The 16,707-nt window shown below is 35.8% G+C and overlaps 1 protein-coding gene across 5 annotated transcripts in view; it reads right to left on the reverse strand.

The window, feature by feature from the left end:
* Positions 1–2,644: 2,644 nt before the first annotated feature.
* The window catches only part of pax6b (paired box 6b), a 30,962-nt gene continuing 16,899 nt past the window's right edge, over positions 2,645–16,707 (reverse strand). For 4 of the 5 annotated variants that reach the window (XM_051922999.1, XM_051923001.1, XM_051923000.1 and 1 more), the window contains 9 exons: positions 16,574–16,615; positions 16,268–16,483; positions 15,570–15,735; positions 6,733–6,891; positions 6,168–6,250; positions 5,629–5,779; positions 4,559–4,671; positions 4,156–4,306; positions 2,645–3,447 (listed from right to left, as the gene is read on the reverse strand). In XM_051922999.1, the coding sequence (XP_051778959.1) occupies positions 3,362–3,447; positions 4,156–4,306; positions 4,559–4,671; positions 5,629–5,779; positions 6,168–6,250; positions 6,733–6,891; positions 15,570–15,735; positions 16,268–16,483; positions 16,574–16,615 (1,167 nt within the window). In that variant the 3' untranslated portion in view covers positions 2,645–3,361. The remainder of the gene's footprint in view (positions 3,448–4,155; positions 4,307–4,558; positions 4,672–5,628; positions 5,780–6,167; positions 6,251–6,732; positions 6,892–15,569; positions 15,736–16,267; positions 16,484–16,573; positions 16,616–16,707) is intronic. The other variant, XM_051923002.1, reaches the window with a different exon arrangement.

Below are 16,707 nucleotides of genomic sequence, written 5' to 3' on the forward strand. Positions count from 1 at the left end.
GTATATTTATAAAAATGTCTTTTTTTTATAATACACTGAAATTTACATGTAAATATCTGTGTTCTGGTCAGCTACATTTCATACAAACACTGATAAATGTAGACCTGCTTAAAGCTATGTGTGCAGTAGTTCCACATGCTTTTTATATAACTTTAAATATACATTATAAAGCTATTTAAACAGTCATTGTCAACTTTCAAAATACGTTATTCCAATCAGATTTAAATAACTGATGTGAAGTATCTTTCCTAACCAATGGATAAATAGCTTCAGCCATATGCAAACTTAAATACAGTAGCTCTTCTGTATCTGCCTGTTTAGTATTCCTTCTGTTTTTATTTTTATTTTTATTTTTTTTAATCGCACCACCTTCTGCTCTCCATACATTTTTATAACGTTGCTTTTTTATGTGTTTAAACTGTTAGCACATTAATTGACTCCACTAGTATCTAGCAATGGAACTCAGCCTCTCTGTGAGTAACCACACTCTGGGATAAATTAACACCATACAGATTGGAGCCATATGTTCACTGTAAAAGTGTTGATTTAACGCTGGACAATTTGATCTTTATAAATATTTTGCACAGAGATGCCACTGAATTTATTATTTAGTCATTTAGGATAGAGGAGAATAGATTATTAATGTGAGTTTAAAATACAACTGCATTATCTTGTAATTAAAAACTCTAAAACAATCAAGTTGTACTAAATAAATATATAATGTGATAAGAGACTAATGCTTGTGATTTGATAATTTGCTGAAACCATCCATCGCCAGAGTAAATGAAGCTCATTGGTGTTGTTTAAAAATGCACACTTGCCGTAGACCTGACTTTTTATGTATTTGATCAGCTTAGCATTGTGAAACACTTCAAAAATCTTAAAAATAACTTTTCTAAGCCATTTATTGCAAATGCTGGCTGAAATGCATTAAAAGGCAATATTCTTTATTAATTATTACTGGTTGAAATGCAACTGGGAAAGCTGTGAGATCACTGGGCAGACTGGAAGACACTGCTTGAGACTTCCTCCTCTGTAGAAGCCTGGTTCATGGCTACCTGTCTGCTTGTTACCATCGTCTAGCAGAATCTGAATATTCTGTAAGCTGCTTTGAAATGTTTTCCTGTTTCATTTTATAAGGTTTACCAAAAGAAAAGGCCCCCACATGCTGTAATACCTGGATTAGTATGTGCCGTTTATTTTGTTATTGTTAATAATTGCTCACGTGCTACTCTATCTGCATAAGTTTAGTACATTCGGGTGGAAGGTTTCACTGAAGCTGGAAAGCAAGAAACACTCTTTGATTGTCAATTTCGGTTAACTGTCTGTTGGTGTAAATAGATCTACTGAAAATCGCTTTAAATATTTACGAAATGCCACAGTTCCTAAACTTTCATCTGCATTTAAGCTACTTGTGCCTCACCCTTCCATCAATGTTCTGTTATTTTGCTTTATTAAACTGAGCAGAATACATGTTTAAAAGATTTTATTTCCATTATGGCACAGGTCATTTTTCTCATTTAACAATGGATGGTAAATGTCATCTTTCACTATTGAACCATATCATAAATACTGCCAAGGCTTAGATATTGTGTTTGGCAGCCTAAAGCTAATGCTGACGGCAAAATAATTGAACTTGTAGCCTTAAGCACAGAGTTGGAAATAGCTTTGAGGAGCACATGTGCATGTTTGCAAAGGTTCTTAGAAAGTGTTTACACTTTATATTTAATAAGTAGATTTTCAAATACGTCTGGATTTCTTTTAATAAATAAAAGTAAAAATGATGTAATATTCACAAAAAGAGTTGCCTCTTTTGAAAGACAATATCAAAAATAGGGATATATTTACAAAGAAAATGAGCATGGCCGTCCATTCAAGCCATTATGGACATATATTGCCCAAGAAGTATAGTTAAAAATGTAATACAGTATTAGGAAGATAAAGCTCTCATAGAGACACTAACATACTGTACAAAATGATTTTATAGTTTCTCACAAAATACATTTAGAAACCTCCATCTTAAATAAAATTCTAAGTAATTATTTAGGAGACAGTAGTTAAGACTTTTTCTCTTATTTGCAACTTGCTGATGAAAAAAAAAAACACAAAAAATTGTGCTGTTTGTCATGTTGTAGTAATACATTTGAATATGATAATAAAAATGATATGCATAGTATTCCAATGCTAAATGTTTGGAGTTTTGTTTTATAAATATAAGATGTTTGGACTAGCTTGCCGTCAAACATATTATAAGCCAATGTAAAAAAATAATAAAAAAATAAAAAAGATAAAATATATAAAAGAAAATCAAAATGTACCCTGAAAAGTATACAAAACTGGCAACACAAGGCTAATATTAAAAAGAAAATAGTGTAATAAATGAAATACAAAGGCTTTGGTATGTTTTTACAATCAACAATGGTTAATTTTGATATGTAGTTGTAAACAACTTTCAAAACACTTATGCAAGCATTTTTAATCAATTAGAGGAATTAAATATTTCTAGTTGCACAAAAATGACTTGACTGTAAAACACTACACTACAACTATATCTAAGAACAATTAATTGTAACTGACCTAAATAGGAAACGTATTTATGATGCATGAAAATGTGTATAAAACATCTATAGAGTATTCTGGGAAATATAAATGAAATTAATTTTATTATAGAAATCATTCAGGGAGATTTCTAGGGAAGACAAATACTTACATTTCGACATAAACAAATTGGATTATATCGAAGACACAATCTACCTTTTAGCTATCAAATGGTTTCTTTTCACTTCCTTCACACCAGTTATCTTTTTGCACTGAAACTTTTATCTGCCAGTGAGCTGGGGATTTGGGGGGATTAGGGGTTAAAAAATAACACAAGCCGATAAATGTTTTTACACATAACTCGTGTGTTTTCATTAGCCTTGCAATTGAATGGTACAAACCTGGCTTTAAACAGTCCACAGTTTATTTAAAAAAATGGTAGACGTACTCGATATAAGTCAATAAAATTCTATATGTGGCAGATTCTGTTGATCATGGCTTCCTCGTATACACAACCATCTCAAGTCAACAGTCCATCCATGTTGTTCTTGATTCATCATTACATACAAACGGCCATTTACAAATACACCAAAAATGACTAAAATTCGGAAACTGAAAATGAAGATAGTTTTGTTCCATTTAAGATATAATGCCTGGCAGTCTAACACAGTCCATTTTTTTAAATCTTCTTTTGCCAAGAATTATAACACAGGGCACAATCCCAGTACAAAAATCTCTCTTTCAGAGTCTTTTGTTTATATATAAAATACTGCTGAACAGCCAACCTTCTTCAAAAAGTCACATTGTGAAATAACGTTCTTCTTTACTGTAGCCTTGGCCAGTACTGAGACATGTCAGGTTCACTTCCTGGAACTTGAACGGGGACTGATACTCCAGGGGAAATGAGACCTGTTATTTGAAGAGGAAAAGACACACGTTTTCAGTTCCCAGTACATCGATAATCACTTTTAAATTGAACTTCACTGTCAAACTTTAACATATACCTTTTCAGCTTTAAACATATATACAGTATTTCAGACATCCTTATTATTACACTAATTGTGTTAGCCCAACTCTGTGAGGATGGCACGTTTATCTAAATTTATAGAACAAAGCTGAATTAAACCAATTTTCACAACATCCACTAATCATCTCTCTACTTTCTGCATCTGCTTCAGACGAGGCGTACATTGGCTCTAATTACTCTAATGGCGTGTTTTTGTAAGGTAATCTCAGGAGAAACCAACCCAATGCAGGCATTAGTCCTGAGAAAAACGCTCTCACTCCACATGGAAGCCCTGCTTCGATCCCAGCAAACAAACGCTAACTGCTCTAACAAAGTACCACCATTAGATACACTATGTGATTCATCTTTAAAAGCATAAAGCCATAGATGTTCCCATATTCACTTTTCTCCAACTAATAGACTTTAAAAAATGGCATCTTCTGTATGAGTAGGAACATACTTTAGTGTTTGCGCCTTCATTACATTTTCCTTCTCCAACTGTTATAAGCCTCATGCACATACATGCATGTATGTTTTACTTCTCCAAAAACTAATAAATGAAAACCCAATATGGTTAGCTGAAAGTTAATGGAATCATCAAAAAAGGTTACCTGTGGAGGTGGTTCCTGATGTAGCCATTGCCTGGCTGTTCATGTGTGTCTGCATATGAGGGGGCGTGTATGTGTCATAGCTCCTCCCATTCACTGACGGACTGGTGGGCAGCATGCAAGAATAGGATGATGTCTGGCTGGGCACTGGGGGCTGCAGGAAGCAAAGCATACAAGTCAGCTTTTAGACAGGTAAGGAGGTGACATTATTGAATTCAGAAATAAGCTATTTTAATTAATTATGCTAAAAAATACACCATTTAAAACAAAAACATATTTGTGGCATTACAGTTTATGATTGAAATATAGTTCAATTTGAAATAGTAACTTTTGTTCTTTTTGGAAGAAACAAAATTTAAAATCATTCACAGACCATGTCTGATTTTAATTTATCAGTTTCACTTACTTGCATAGGCAGGTTGTTAGCCATTGTAAAGCTTGGCATAGGTGGGAGAGCACTATATGTGTTAGTAAGTGCGGTGTCCGTTCTCCCCAACATGGACCCTGATGTGAAGGATACTGCAAAAAACAAAGTTGACATAAATACTTTACAAATCCAATGCATCGATGAATCTATACTTAATGAATTTGTTATCTGATACACCCAAGATACCAAAGCTACGTTTGAAGTTACAAATATTGTAAAGACCTAATGCACAACTCAATCAGATTTTTCAAAAATCATTTGTTAGATATACTTCTGATAATACGAATTAAATCACATTATAAATCTTGTTATAAATGATGCCATAATATTGGTAACACTTTAGTTTAGGTGCAGCAAAAATTAATCTATTACTCATATATTGTTATGTAACAAAGCCTGTTTAAAGGCTTATTAAAACTTACTAAGCATAAGTAACGTGGGTATTAATCTCTGTGCAGAGATTACTTGATATATTGGTAAAATAATTGTGAATATGAAGGATCCACAGATCTTGCACTGAAATAAGCAATATCAAGATACATATGTCTCACTTAAGCCACCTCTGAATATTCCAAATTGAAGTTGTTTTATTAGGCCACATTGCTTTTTAAGTGACATTAAGACCAAAAGAATCCTTTGCTATTGTAACAGTAAATGAGTAATAGATGCATGTTTACAGTACGTAAACTAAAGTGCTACCATAATATCTTCTCCAGGGGCAGCATGGTAGCACAGTAGTTAACACTGCTACCCTAAGACTCCCAGTTACTGGTTTGAATTCTGGCCTAGTCAAACACTATATGGAGTTTGCATGTTCTCCTCATGTCTGTGCATTTCTCTTCTGCTACACCTTATTCATCCTTCATTTACATGAAGTGTGTAAAACGTTAGCTGATGAGAAGATGAATGAATGAACATCTTCTGTACTTTTAATGGACTTCACCCATACACTTTTGACTTGCCAGATGTATTATAAAAACACGTCCAATATTATTTTTTTTACAATTCTCTTTAGTATTATAATTGGCATAATGATCACTCATCCTTACCAGGTGTGGTAGGCTGAGGGATCGGCTGATAGACACTTGTACTGAAACTGCTGCTTATGGGAATGTGACTGGATGAATTGTTGGCCTGTCTTCTTTGATTTCTCAGCTTTTCCTCTCTTCTCCATTTTGCCCTTCTGTTTGAAAACCATACCTGTAAGACCAAAGACAAAGTTTCTACATGTATAATTTTGCAATATGGTCTATGTAAGAGTTTCCAGGATTTTTTTTTTCTGTTAATCTTTTTTCCTTTGATTTTGGTTTCTCTATGAAAATGGATGACCAGGTATGAGCTGGTGTTTTAAAATGAAGTCATCCCATTGCCATTGCTTATTATTTTACAACCCACTGACCTAAATCACTTAATTTCTTAAAATATGGTGATTTCTCATGATCCTCATAATAATTGCAATAAAAACTGTTGCAAAGTTTATCCTCCGTAAGCAAATGTGAAGTGAATATGACCTACATATTTTAAATACAAGGAGACCTAAACAAACACAAGCAAATATACAAAACTGGCTCTTGTTGCATGTTCTTACCTGTATTCTGGCTTCAGGAAGGTCTATTTTGGCAGCTAGCCTCTCTCTTGCAAACACGTCAGGATAATGGGTTCTTTCAAATTCTGAAATGAGAAAGAGTTGTTGTTTTATTATGGTAAATACAAATACGAAGTTCAAACCAAATCCACACAAAGTAATCAATCAAAATGTTCAACTTGGGACAAACTAAAAACTGAAAAGGTCTTGAATTAAATGATTTTGTTTTTATTATTTACTTTCTCATTTCCTTCTACAAAGAGGTTGAAAGTATTCCCAGATAACAGATTTGGTGTTAAATATTCAGGTTTGTCTTGTGTTGGATGGTCACTTCCTGGAGTAATTATTGGAAGTGTAGGACTGTTGTCACAAAATCATTTAGTATCCCGTCCAAAGACATTGTTCTTCTTGTGTGACCAAAAATTGGAGCATAACTGAATATTTGAATGAGGTTCTTAATTGCACATAATTATGAATCAAAGGAGAGACATGAACCCAGTGTACTGTGTGTAGCCTTTAAGCCTTTCTTTGTGCGGATTGACGCATGCAGTTTTTTAAGGGTACTGACCTTTTTCTAGTGCCTCTATCTGCTCCTGAGTGAACGAAGTCCGATTTCTCTGCAACTTTCTTTTCAACTGTAGCCTCATTTGTGTCTCATCTGAGTCTTCTCCATTTGAGCTTATAGAGTTTGTATTTTCACCACCACCGTCTTGTTGCGGGCATCCATCTGTGGACAGAAGCAATCAAATTATATCTAGTACAGTGTTTGTTGCAATGCTGCTTTGCATATACTGCAGAATATATTGCAGTAAACCAAGACACCAGCTTAACACCTTGCATGCTACAGGCAACAAATCTGATTAAATGAACGTGGCATAAACTTGCTCAACATACTATGTTTTTGTTTTCCATTGGAAACATCCTCACACCGGATTCAGATGCAATTCATCCAAATCTCAATCATCTGAACCCACATTGCCCTTTCTGGGTTGTGTAAGGGCCACTGTCTGCTACTCTACTCTATCATTATTTGGTGCAAAGGACCAACACTTCGGGGGTTTCCGGTCCATTGTAGGTAGCATGCATGCACATATCCAGAGTCCCCCTGATTTACATTCAACATTGTTATGACTGTCTATGGATCACTGAATAAAACCCACCTAATCATGTGGACCACGTACTGACATTAGGTGTAACAGAATCTGAATTCTTCCTTCTAGACCTGTTAGTAATCCTGTAGTTTTTATGAAGATTGGAATCATTGAAATTCTTACAAAATTGTGGCTGAAGGTTCCAAAAATTAAACTGTAATTTGTAACTTCTCTATGTTGATGATGGAGAATGTTAAAAGCATTAGTTTGCTTTGCAGTATATTGCTCACTTTACAAAAATCTTAACTGACATTCATTGCACATGTGTTCAATTATTTTACTTTCAAACGCAGATTATTTTTATTTCACTCTGAGTTTAGTTCTTGTCTGTTGTGGCTAAATAAGAAAATTCCCAATGCTGTGCAGGCCAGGGTTCAGTGTAGGAAGAATCAGCATCCCAAAGAGTCAGAGCGGAGCAGGACCAGTAGCACCTTGACACAAAGAAAGGCACCTGCAGGGCTGAGTGAAGGAAACCGTCCATCACAAATAAAAAGAATCCTTGTGGCTCTGACAAGCAACGGTGCTTGTGCTGAAGATGTGATCTCGGCTGCCGCACGGGAGCCTGCCACTTCTGGCACGTTTGGAGAGGCGAGATATGCTGAGAAACACTTGAACATCAAGTGAGAACTAGGGGTCAGGGGGAATGTGTACTTTTTCCCTAGTTAAAGGCTGATGTAGTAGAAAGGCCTTTCTTCTCTCCTCTTGAGGGAAATTGTAGGGAACCGCTAGGGACATAAGGCCGCTGTATGCTTGCCCCCAGGGGAAATGATAGAAACACGATGGCATCAGGTGGAGTTCCTATCTCAGCAAAATAAAAATAAGCTGCTTCAAGTGTTTCAGTTAACTACTTTCAGGGTTTTTATCTTTTATGCACACATGCCTTTAGAAAAAAATATGCATTTTAATTATTTTATGTGTCTAGATTTGTTGTGGATTTCCTAGCAATGTCCTGTCCTGTGCCTGTAATGACGGAAAAAAGGGAAAGAACTGGACCTGGGTACGGGTGTTCTCAAAGGTGAAAATGAGGACAGGCAGCAAGAGAGAAGATATTAGGAGTTCCCTGGTGGTCATCTTGAGGTTTTGACCGATTTTCCTCTTGGCACAGACATTTGTACTAAAGATTATATTTACCTCTAACTAGTTAATTTCAAGTTAGATGCATCGGTTGTTTTTCAAACAGTTTACTAACATTTTTAAGACTGGCATACACCTATTTCTTAAATAAAATGATAACTGTACATTCACATTATCTTAAATCAAACCTATACTACTATAATGCAAATTCTCAAAAGCAATTCTGACATCTTTGGAAATGCATAAACACTTGTAGCGTTCATTTGACAGCAAGGCAGTTCCTCCAAAAAAAGGACTTCTGTCCTTCCCAGGTTTGGTTCCTTCTTTTGTAAGTAATGAGAAAAAGCTGTGCATCCAGCCAACTACCTCCCAAAGAAGCCTATAACTAAATTAAGAAGATTTGTAACTAGATGGAATTGTAACCTGCATATTTGTGCCTTATAATATTCAAGTTTTCTTATTTTTTCTTAAATGTTAATGAAGATGTGAAGCAAGTACAATGATTTTAACAGTTTATATCTATTTAAGCTATAAGTGCTTGTCTTCTGTGTATGGACTGTATGATCTTCAAACATTCCAATGTTGACTTTATTTCTGGGACCCTGGCTTTCTCTCAGTACAAAAAAAAAAAAAAAATCAAAGGCATTTTCAAATTAGATATGTGTGAATGTACAATCTCGTTATCTGGTATGCCTAATGTCATCTGGATAAGCTCTGCCTCCCTGCAGCCATTCACTGGAGAAACAGCTTCAGAAAAATGGGTGAATGAACATATTCACTTGCCTGGCAATATTACTGCTCATCTGTACACACATATATTTCTAGGAGATTTTCTTTCCCCTCTGTATTCTGACAAATGTAAGACTTTATGTGCATGAACATACAATTCTAGGGACATTGTGCAATTCCTACTTGCACACCTGGTTATATTACAACAAGCTTCAAGCAGGTTGTGACTTTGGGGTCCTATACCTTTAATCGACAGAATACATGGTGATATTCTGATGAAGCAATTGGAAGAATAAAAATGATTAATATAAATTTCAAAACAAATGTGCTTTTGTTAAATATGTTTTTTTTTAATATGCTTAAAGGGAGACCTGGGTTAGATTTAATTGAAAAGTGTAACAGTTCATTGACTATCCCAGAGGCATCATGTCTCCTGTCAGCACACTATATACACTAGCGCTCCAAGCTGTATATTCTTAAAATCCCCTCTGCTTCAGCTTGACAGAAAAGTGGAATTTCATTTTCATCCTTATCCGTTTAGATGTATATAATAGTTGCTTCTTGTCTTCTTCAAATATTTTTTAGACTTGCCCGTCGTTATGCTTTACGACTTACTTTTTCCGGGTACTACAGAGATTAAAAGATAATTTGGAATTACTCGATTTTTTATGTTGAAAAAAAAATACGATTGTTAAAGATAAAATTGTGTGTGTATATATATATATATATATATATATATATATATATATATATATATATATATATATATATATGAAATAAGTTAAATAAACGTAATTCTCCCTGTAATGTAGAAGAACTGTTAATTACAGGAAGAATTCCTAAACTGAAAGACAGTCGTTAGTGGTAGCGCTCTTGATCACAGAGATGTCTACATGATCTTTCTAGAACAAAAATGACACTTGAGTCTGTGATATTTCTTTTATAAAACTGTAAGGAGCTGGACTTGTACCTTGTGCGCTTACAAATGTGTGAGATAAAAATGTATATGGCCTAATCTTATTATTTTATCTTATATACTACCAGGGCTTTTGTGCGCACAACGAATATTGTGAGACAGCAATAGATCTCTTATAATTAACGGGCTTCTTTTATTGTAATCAGAAAAATCTTTTTCTTTAATAGGCCGAGTAATAACAGTAAACGTAGCTAGATAATTTTCTTTCTTTTCTATACTCTTTTTTTTTTTTTATTTTTGGTTTGTTTGTTTTTCAGAACGCTTACACGCAAAATACCCTTTGTTCCTAGAAATTGCCACATTGGTGAAATATTGTGGGAACGTGTTATTCGCTTTTGAAAGATTGAACCGATCTCTTTTTATCACTGTTCAACAATGGACGCAGCCCTCAAAGGGTTAAGAGAAATGTGACAAAATGTGGTAAAACCCCTTTCAGGAGCTCTGAAATGTTTTAAAACCCAAACTTTTCTCCCCCTTTAAAAGAGTGAGATTCTTCTGTAGTAGTCACCATATGGGCGTTTGCGGATCTATTGAGGTGGCCACCAACCCTTGAATAGGAGAGCTGCTTTTCAGCATCACACAATGCCAGTAGAGTAAGGGAAACTATTAAACTCGTGGGGCAGAAGGGTTGGCAAACTTTCGTGGGCAGAATTTTGAAGACACAATTGGAAGAGGCAACAAAGGGATTCTCTCGAGGCGTGCAGTGCTATGCATTGTAGCACAAGGATCCCAGTCAACAGACTTTTCAGTGAAGTATGTTAACCTTTATGCACTACTATCATTAATCACTCTCCCCTGGGCTGGACCGCTCAACGCCATTTAGGATTTATACTTTCTATAGTATAAGGGGAGGAGGGAAAACTGCATCCAAAACTGTCTGAATGGGACAATATAAGCGGGACTCTATTTGCTCAACAAGAGAGTGTGGAGGAAAACCCAAAAACCACACATTGCGTGTATCTGATTGCTGCAAATGTTTTTTTTTTTTTTTTTTTTAAAAAAAGCTTAATTTAATAATAGAAAAACCTACAGTTTCCTTTTTTATTACCTAGTAATTAACGCACCTCCCGCATGTCGCTGTATAGATGTTCTTACTGCAGAGAAAAACAAAACGTTCTGTTCAAAATTTAAACATACGCTGCAGTTTTTCGCAACGTTAGGATGACAATGCATCATTTTGTAATCAGCACAGAAGGGCTTTATTCTGACAGGGCCCACTTTGAAGGGCGCCTCAGAAATATTGCAAAGTGTTCTTGTTTTACTTTACACTACAATGGACTTCAGACTTCTTAAACAGTTAGGTAGGGTTTCTTATTTTTACTGGATTTACGGAGAAATATTTACATTTTAAAGAAGGTACCTGCAGCATCGTGGAACTCGCTTAAGCCCGTGCTCACTACGCATTTAAAAAAGAGCCCAATAACTGGAATAAAATGCGGGGCTTTAACGGAGTAGTTCGGCTTTTGCCGACGAGCTTGGCACCTACATTAAAACGTTACAAATGCACAGAACATTCGCAAACGCGATTATTTTGTAGGTGTGTATTCTTTATCAGACCGGCTAAAACCTTGGTATTGTGTAGTGAAATACTGAGAGCTTTGCATATGTGTTATTAATGTAGAAATAGACCACATCTCCTGATAATATGAACCTTTTTGAAAATAAAAAGGTGTAAGAACAGCAATTTTCTATTAGGAAATGAATATGATAATGTAATAAGAGTTTTCCGTAGCTACTGGTATTACATTCTCATTATTTTTTTAAAAGTTGTATCGAAAATATACATTCCTTGCAGGACTGCTTTTTCTGCAATGAGTATGGCAATAGCTCATATAGCGGTGATATTTTACTTTCTTCATCTGTTAAAAATGGTCAAAGTAAGGTTTACAACATTTTATAGTTATGTTTTCGTTTTTCAATCGATAAAAGATTTGCATTGACAGCTTCATACGAAATAGAGAAATAAATAAGAAGTGACGGACAATTAAGATATCTCCTTTAATGTCTCTCTTTTTTATAAGATACGAAAAGAAATTGGTTCAATGGAGCTGTGTCTGTGCTATTACTCTTTAGGGCTAATCCGTAAAGAGAATGGTGAATGTACGTCCTATTCTTTCATAGCCAGACCAACTGACGCTGGGTTTAGGATTTGTTTTCTAGGAAAAAAAAAAGACGCTGGGAAATAAAATCAATCCTTAGTTTCGTAGTGTCTTAATCAGTGAGGCGGAAAACAAGCAAAAAAAGATAGCAAACCAATTGCGGCAGCTTTCAGCCTCAGAGACCAGATCAAAACATTCTCGGACCTGCTGAAAGGAAAGTGTCTAAATCCTATAGAGAGCTTTAGACCAGTATAAGAAAAAGATAAGAAAAAAACTGCCACAGTGATCCCTATAAACCACTAAATCGCGGGAGAGGTTTTACCCCCTCTCCCGGATAGAGATGTCTCTTTTAGGATCCTGTCACTCCTGATGTATCCATTATTTTATTCACTGTTGCATGGCATTTATCAGATTGAGACCATATTTGTCCCCCTCTGAGACCTAACCCTGCCTTATGCTTTTGAAGTAATGGATTCTTAAAACCTTCTAAAACACTCAATGTAAAGGGAAAACACTAAGACAGTGAGAGAGCTTTTTAAAAGAGAGAAGGTGGCTAAAACTGAAAGTATTCCTGTCAAATATTTTGGTAAGCTGGTATGCCATTGCTATATCTTACTGTGATTAGTTCCTCTGAATAAAACCTCTTCAGAAAAGAATGACTATTTACCCGCAAATCACATCAAGCCATTTCGAATAGGCACATATTACAAGTCCGAAAGAATACTTAAAAAAGAAAAATGTGCTTTCCTTAATACACACATGCTCGCTTATTTAGAATTCCAAGTTGCGTACAGCTGAGCACGAAGACATTTAGACCACTCATCAACTTTATGGAATCGCCGACGTAGCGTCAACAGTTAAGAGATACTCGCTTAGGTTCTTCAAAAATGTCACTCTGTAACTTAATTTTAGCAACAAGAATCGTGTCATTGTAATTAAATTATTCTTTCGATCTTCTCATCCTGTATAAATGTGCATATTATTGAATCTAGACATATGCTGCTACTGTTATATGTTTACTGAAAAGACATATGCTGTTTTACAGACAGTCCAGCAGGGATGTTTATTAATTGAACGGTCTTAGATATTCACTTCATTTTCTTTGTGTGTGGGCGTGTGCGTGTGTGTGTGTGTGTGTGTGTGTGTATACATATATACACACATATATACATATATATACACACACACATATATATAAATACATACGTACATTACAGTATACAAATACGTAAAATGTGAGAATGTGAACGCGTGTATGTGTATCCGCATAACTGATATGAACATTCTGAAAGTATTTCTGCTTTTGAGACTTTGTTTAATTATCTATAGGAAAACTTATTTCAATTACCTATCATTTAAAGAATATTCTAAGAGCCTATTTTAGTCAGGAATCGACAGCTGCTCATTAAAGCCAGCAGGAGTTTTTATTTTATTAATTTAAATAGAAGTGAATGAGAGCGGGACAGGCTTTTGCAGCTTATCTAGATTCCGCCCAAGGGCTTTTAGTCATTAACGAGGTTCTATAGATCAATGATTAAAGAACCCAGAGACTTTATACATTTTTATTATTATTATTACGATTAAAAAGTACAGTTTGGTATTATATTCTCAAAAGGAAAATCCTTTCATGCAAAATGGAAGTATCTCCTGTACAAATCTGAAGGCTTTTCCCTTGGCCAGAATCGTTGTCGTTTAGCCGAGAGATCATACAGTAAGTACACTTTTCTGTTTTACCTAGCGTAACATAAAGCCAATCCACTGCAAAAGAGCCGAATTAAAGGACTCTCGAGTACAATTTGAATCGAAAAATTGAAACGTTCAAAATCAAAAATAAACACGAATAAATCCACATCGCTCTTCCCTTTTCTGTATTATCTCAGGACTGTTTTCACTTGGCTCTGAATAGTGACAAAAGGTCTCATAATAAAGATGCCGACATTGTACAGAAAGGAAAGGGTCTGCTCTGTATCTTTCTGGTGTCCTTCTTATATTGTTTAGTTCTCTTAAAGCTGACATGTCTAATTGGCAAGCAGTGCCATATCGTGTCCAGGGGTCTCCTGTGGAACATTTCTACAGCTGTCTCCTCCAGCTAGACGCTTATTCATGTCGCCTTAATGAGAAACAAAACGATCTCTAATGAGCAATTACATAGCGACAGAATTGTTCCCATAACAAATTCTTGCGTGTGACAGAAACATCCTTTGTACCAGATATTTCGCAAACTGTTGCTAATTTTTTCCTTCTAACGGGGGAATAAAACGCAGGTTGTTGGATGGACACCTCCATTCAAAAGACTGACCACAGTCACGCACATTCTTAACCCAAACAGAGGGAGTATTGAAGGACCTGTTTACAGTACCAAGTAGAGTTACTTCACATTCAATTATTCTGCATATTATCTCCTTGTCATCCCTTAAACAATTAACCGAAAATCTTTCCTCTTTCAATTAAACGGTCCAATTATAAATATAGACGTCATTTTCCAATGGTTTTAAACGTCACAACCTAAGATTTGTTCAACTCATTTTACATTGAAAGGCGAAAAAATGTTCGAAGCTGTTGATTCATACATTTGAGTGTTGACCCCAACTTAGGCGCAGTAAAGAAGAATGATCATTTGCATTCGGAAAATTAATTTGCCACATCATTTTAACGAAAATTAAGTTAATTGTCAGTGTGCTAAAAATAGTAATGGAAAAAATAACAATAAACAAGTTTAAAAGTGCTACTATGAGTTAATGTATTTTAACAGATGATCTAATGATGGCAATATTCAACGACGGCCACTCTGGCATAACTACATTCTTAGTAAATATTTGCATCTGACACTGTCTTATTTTATCGCCTCCAACGCCCCCCCCCCCCCCCCCCCCCCCCCCCCATCGGTCCTCCCCCTCCCCAGACACACATTGCTTGTTGCCATCAATTTGAGGACATGCCATTGACTCTCATTATATTATGATTTACAGTTTCTGTCTCAGAGGGGATGACACTCCATTGAGAGTAATGGTTCAAATAAAGATAAATATTTAGAATTGGCTGCGCATTTATTTAGCCCTAACAAATGCAACATATGGAATAGCCAAACCACTTCTGGCATGTCAGGTCTTACATAATGCTAGCCACAATATACAAGGAGGTAAGGTATGGTACACTCATAAACAGGAATGCATTTTGCAACAGCAAAACAAAAACAAAACAGATGGCGAAAACACATCTAGTGTGTTTTCACCATCAAGACATGATCCAATAAGTAAAACACAGAAAGGCTAGTTTTCTGTACGACATCATCAATCTGTTCAGGGTTTGCATTAATGTTACGTATAGAATGATCCATGGAAACAAGAGTAACACACTCAAAATTATTTTCCATTACCTTGATTTGGCTGACCTGGCACTGATGTACCGGGATACCAGCCCGGCCGGGTCCCCCACGTTCCCGTCTGACCGTTCAACATCCTCAGTTTGTCATACATGCCATCAGCACCCATCTGTTGCTTTTCGCTAGCCAGGTTGCGGAGGACTCTGTTGATCGACGACACCTGAAAGAGAGAATAATGTTTCCCCTTGTTTCTGAATATGAGGCGTGAAGAGTTTCTATTTAATAAGAAATAACACTCGAAACAATAAAGACATCATTCAGCTTTCACAAACAGATCTACACAAATGCATTTTGCTCACATAATTATCGCTGACAGCCACTCAATCATTTTCAAATTAATGTAGTGTTACGTTTCAACTAAAAAAGAGACAAACTTTAAAGAAGTGCTGCCGCCTTTTAATTATTAAATACTGTACAATATACATGAAATGCAACGTCACTCGCACTTGACGTTAGATTACATGAGATTGGTATCCCTTATTTGTGTCATTATGCGTTTAGAACGTATCACTAAGTAATGTTCCGAAGACTTTATCCTGTCATTACACATGCAATCTATAAATGAACACTTAAGTTATGATTAAGTGCCTCCTCCTCCGTGCTTTCCCAAAAATGCACAAAGCCCCTCGTCAAGGACCCCCCCCCTCCCCCACCACCACCGCCGCCCACCGCAATCCGCACAATTAACTTACACTGGGTATATTGTCGTTCGTGCAGACACCTTCGGAAAGCAACCTGTCACGGATTTCCCAGGCAAAGATTGAAGGACACTCTCTCTTATACTGAGCAATTTTGCTTACTACTTCAGGAGTCGCTACTCTGGGTTTGCTACCTCCGATCGCTCTAGGTCTGATCGAGCCTGTTTCATAATATCTGCCCAGGATCTTACTCACGCACCCATTCGACACCTGAATAGAAAAAAACAGACACAAATCACATAAATTATTTTAAGACTAAAAGGAAATGTATAAGTATACTTCAAACAATGATAAGCTTACGTTTTGATTGTCCAGCACTTGGACTTTTGCATCAGCATGGGTCTATAACACAAAAAATATACCTTAAATGGTATGAGAACTTATTTTTCATAAAAAAAAATGCATCTAAATGCTTTCTTTTTTGTTTATTTAAG

Source organism: Erpetoichthys calabaricus, chromosome 2, assembly GCF_900747795.2.
Source record: "Erpetoichthys calabaricus chromosome 2, fErpCal1.3, whole genome shotgun sequence".
Taxonomy (NCBI): Eukaryota; Metazoa; Chordata; class Cladistia; order Polypteriformes; family Polypteridae; genus Erpetoichthys; species Erpetoichthys calabaricus.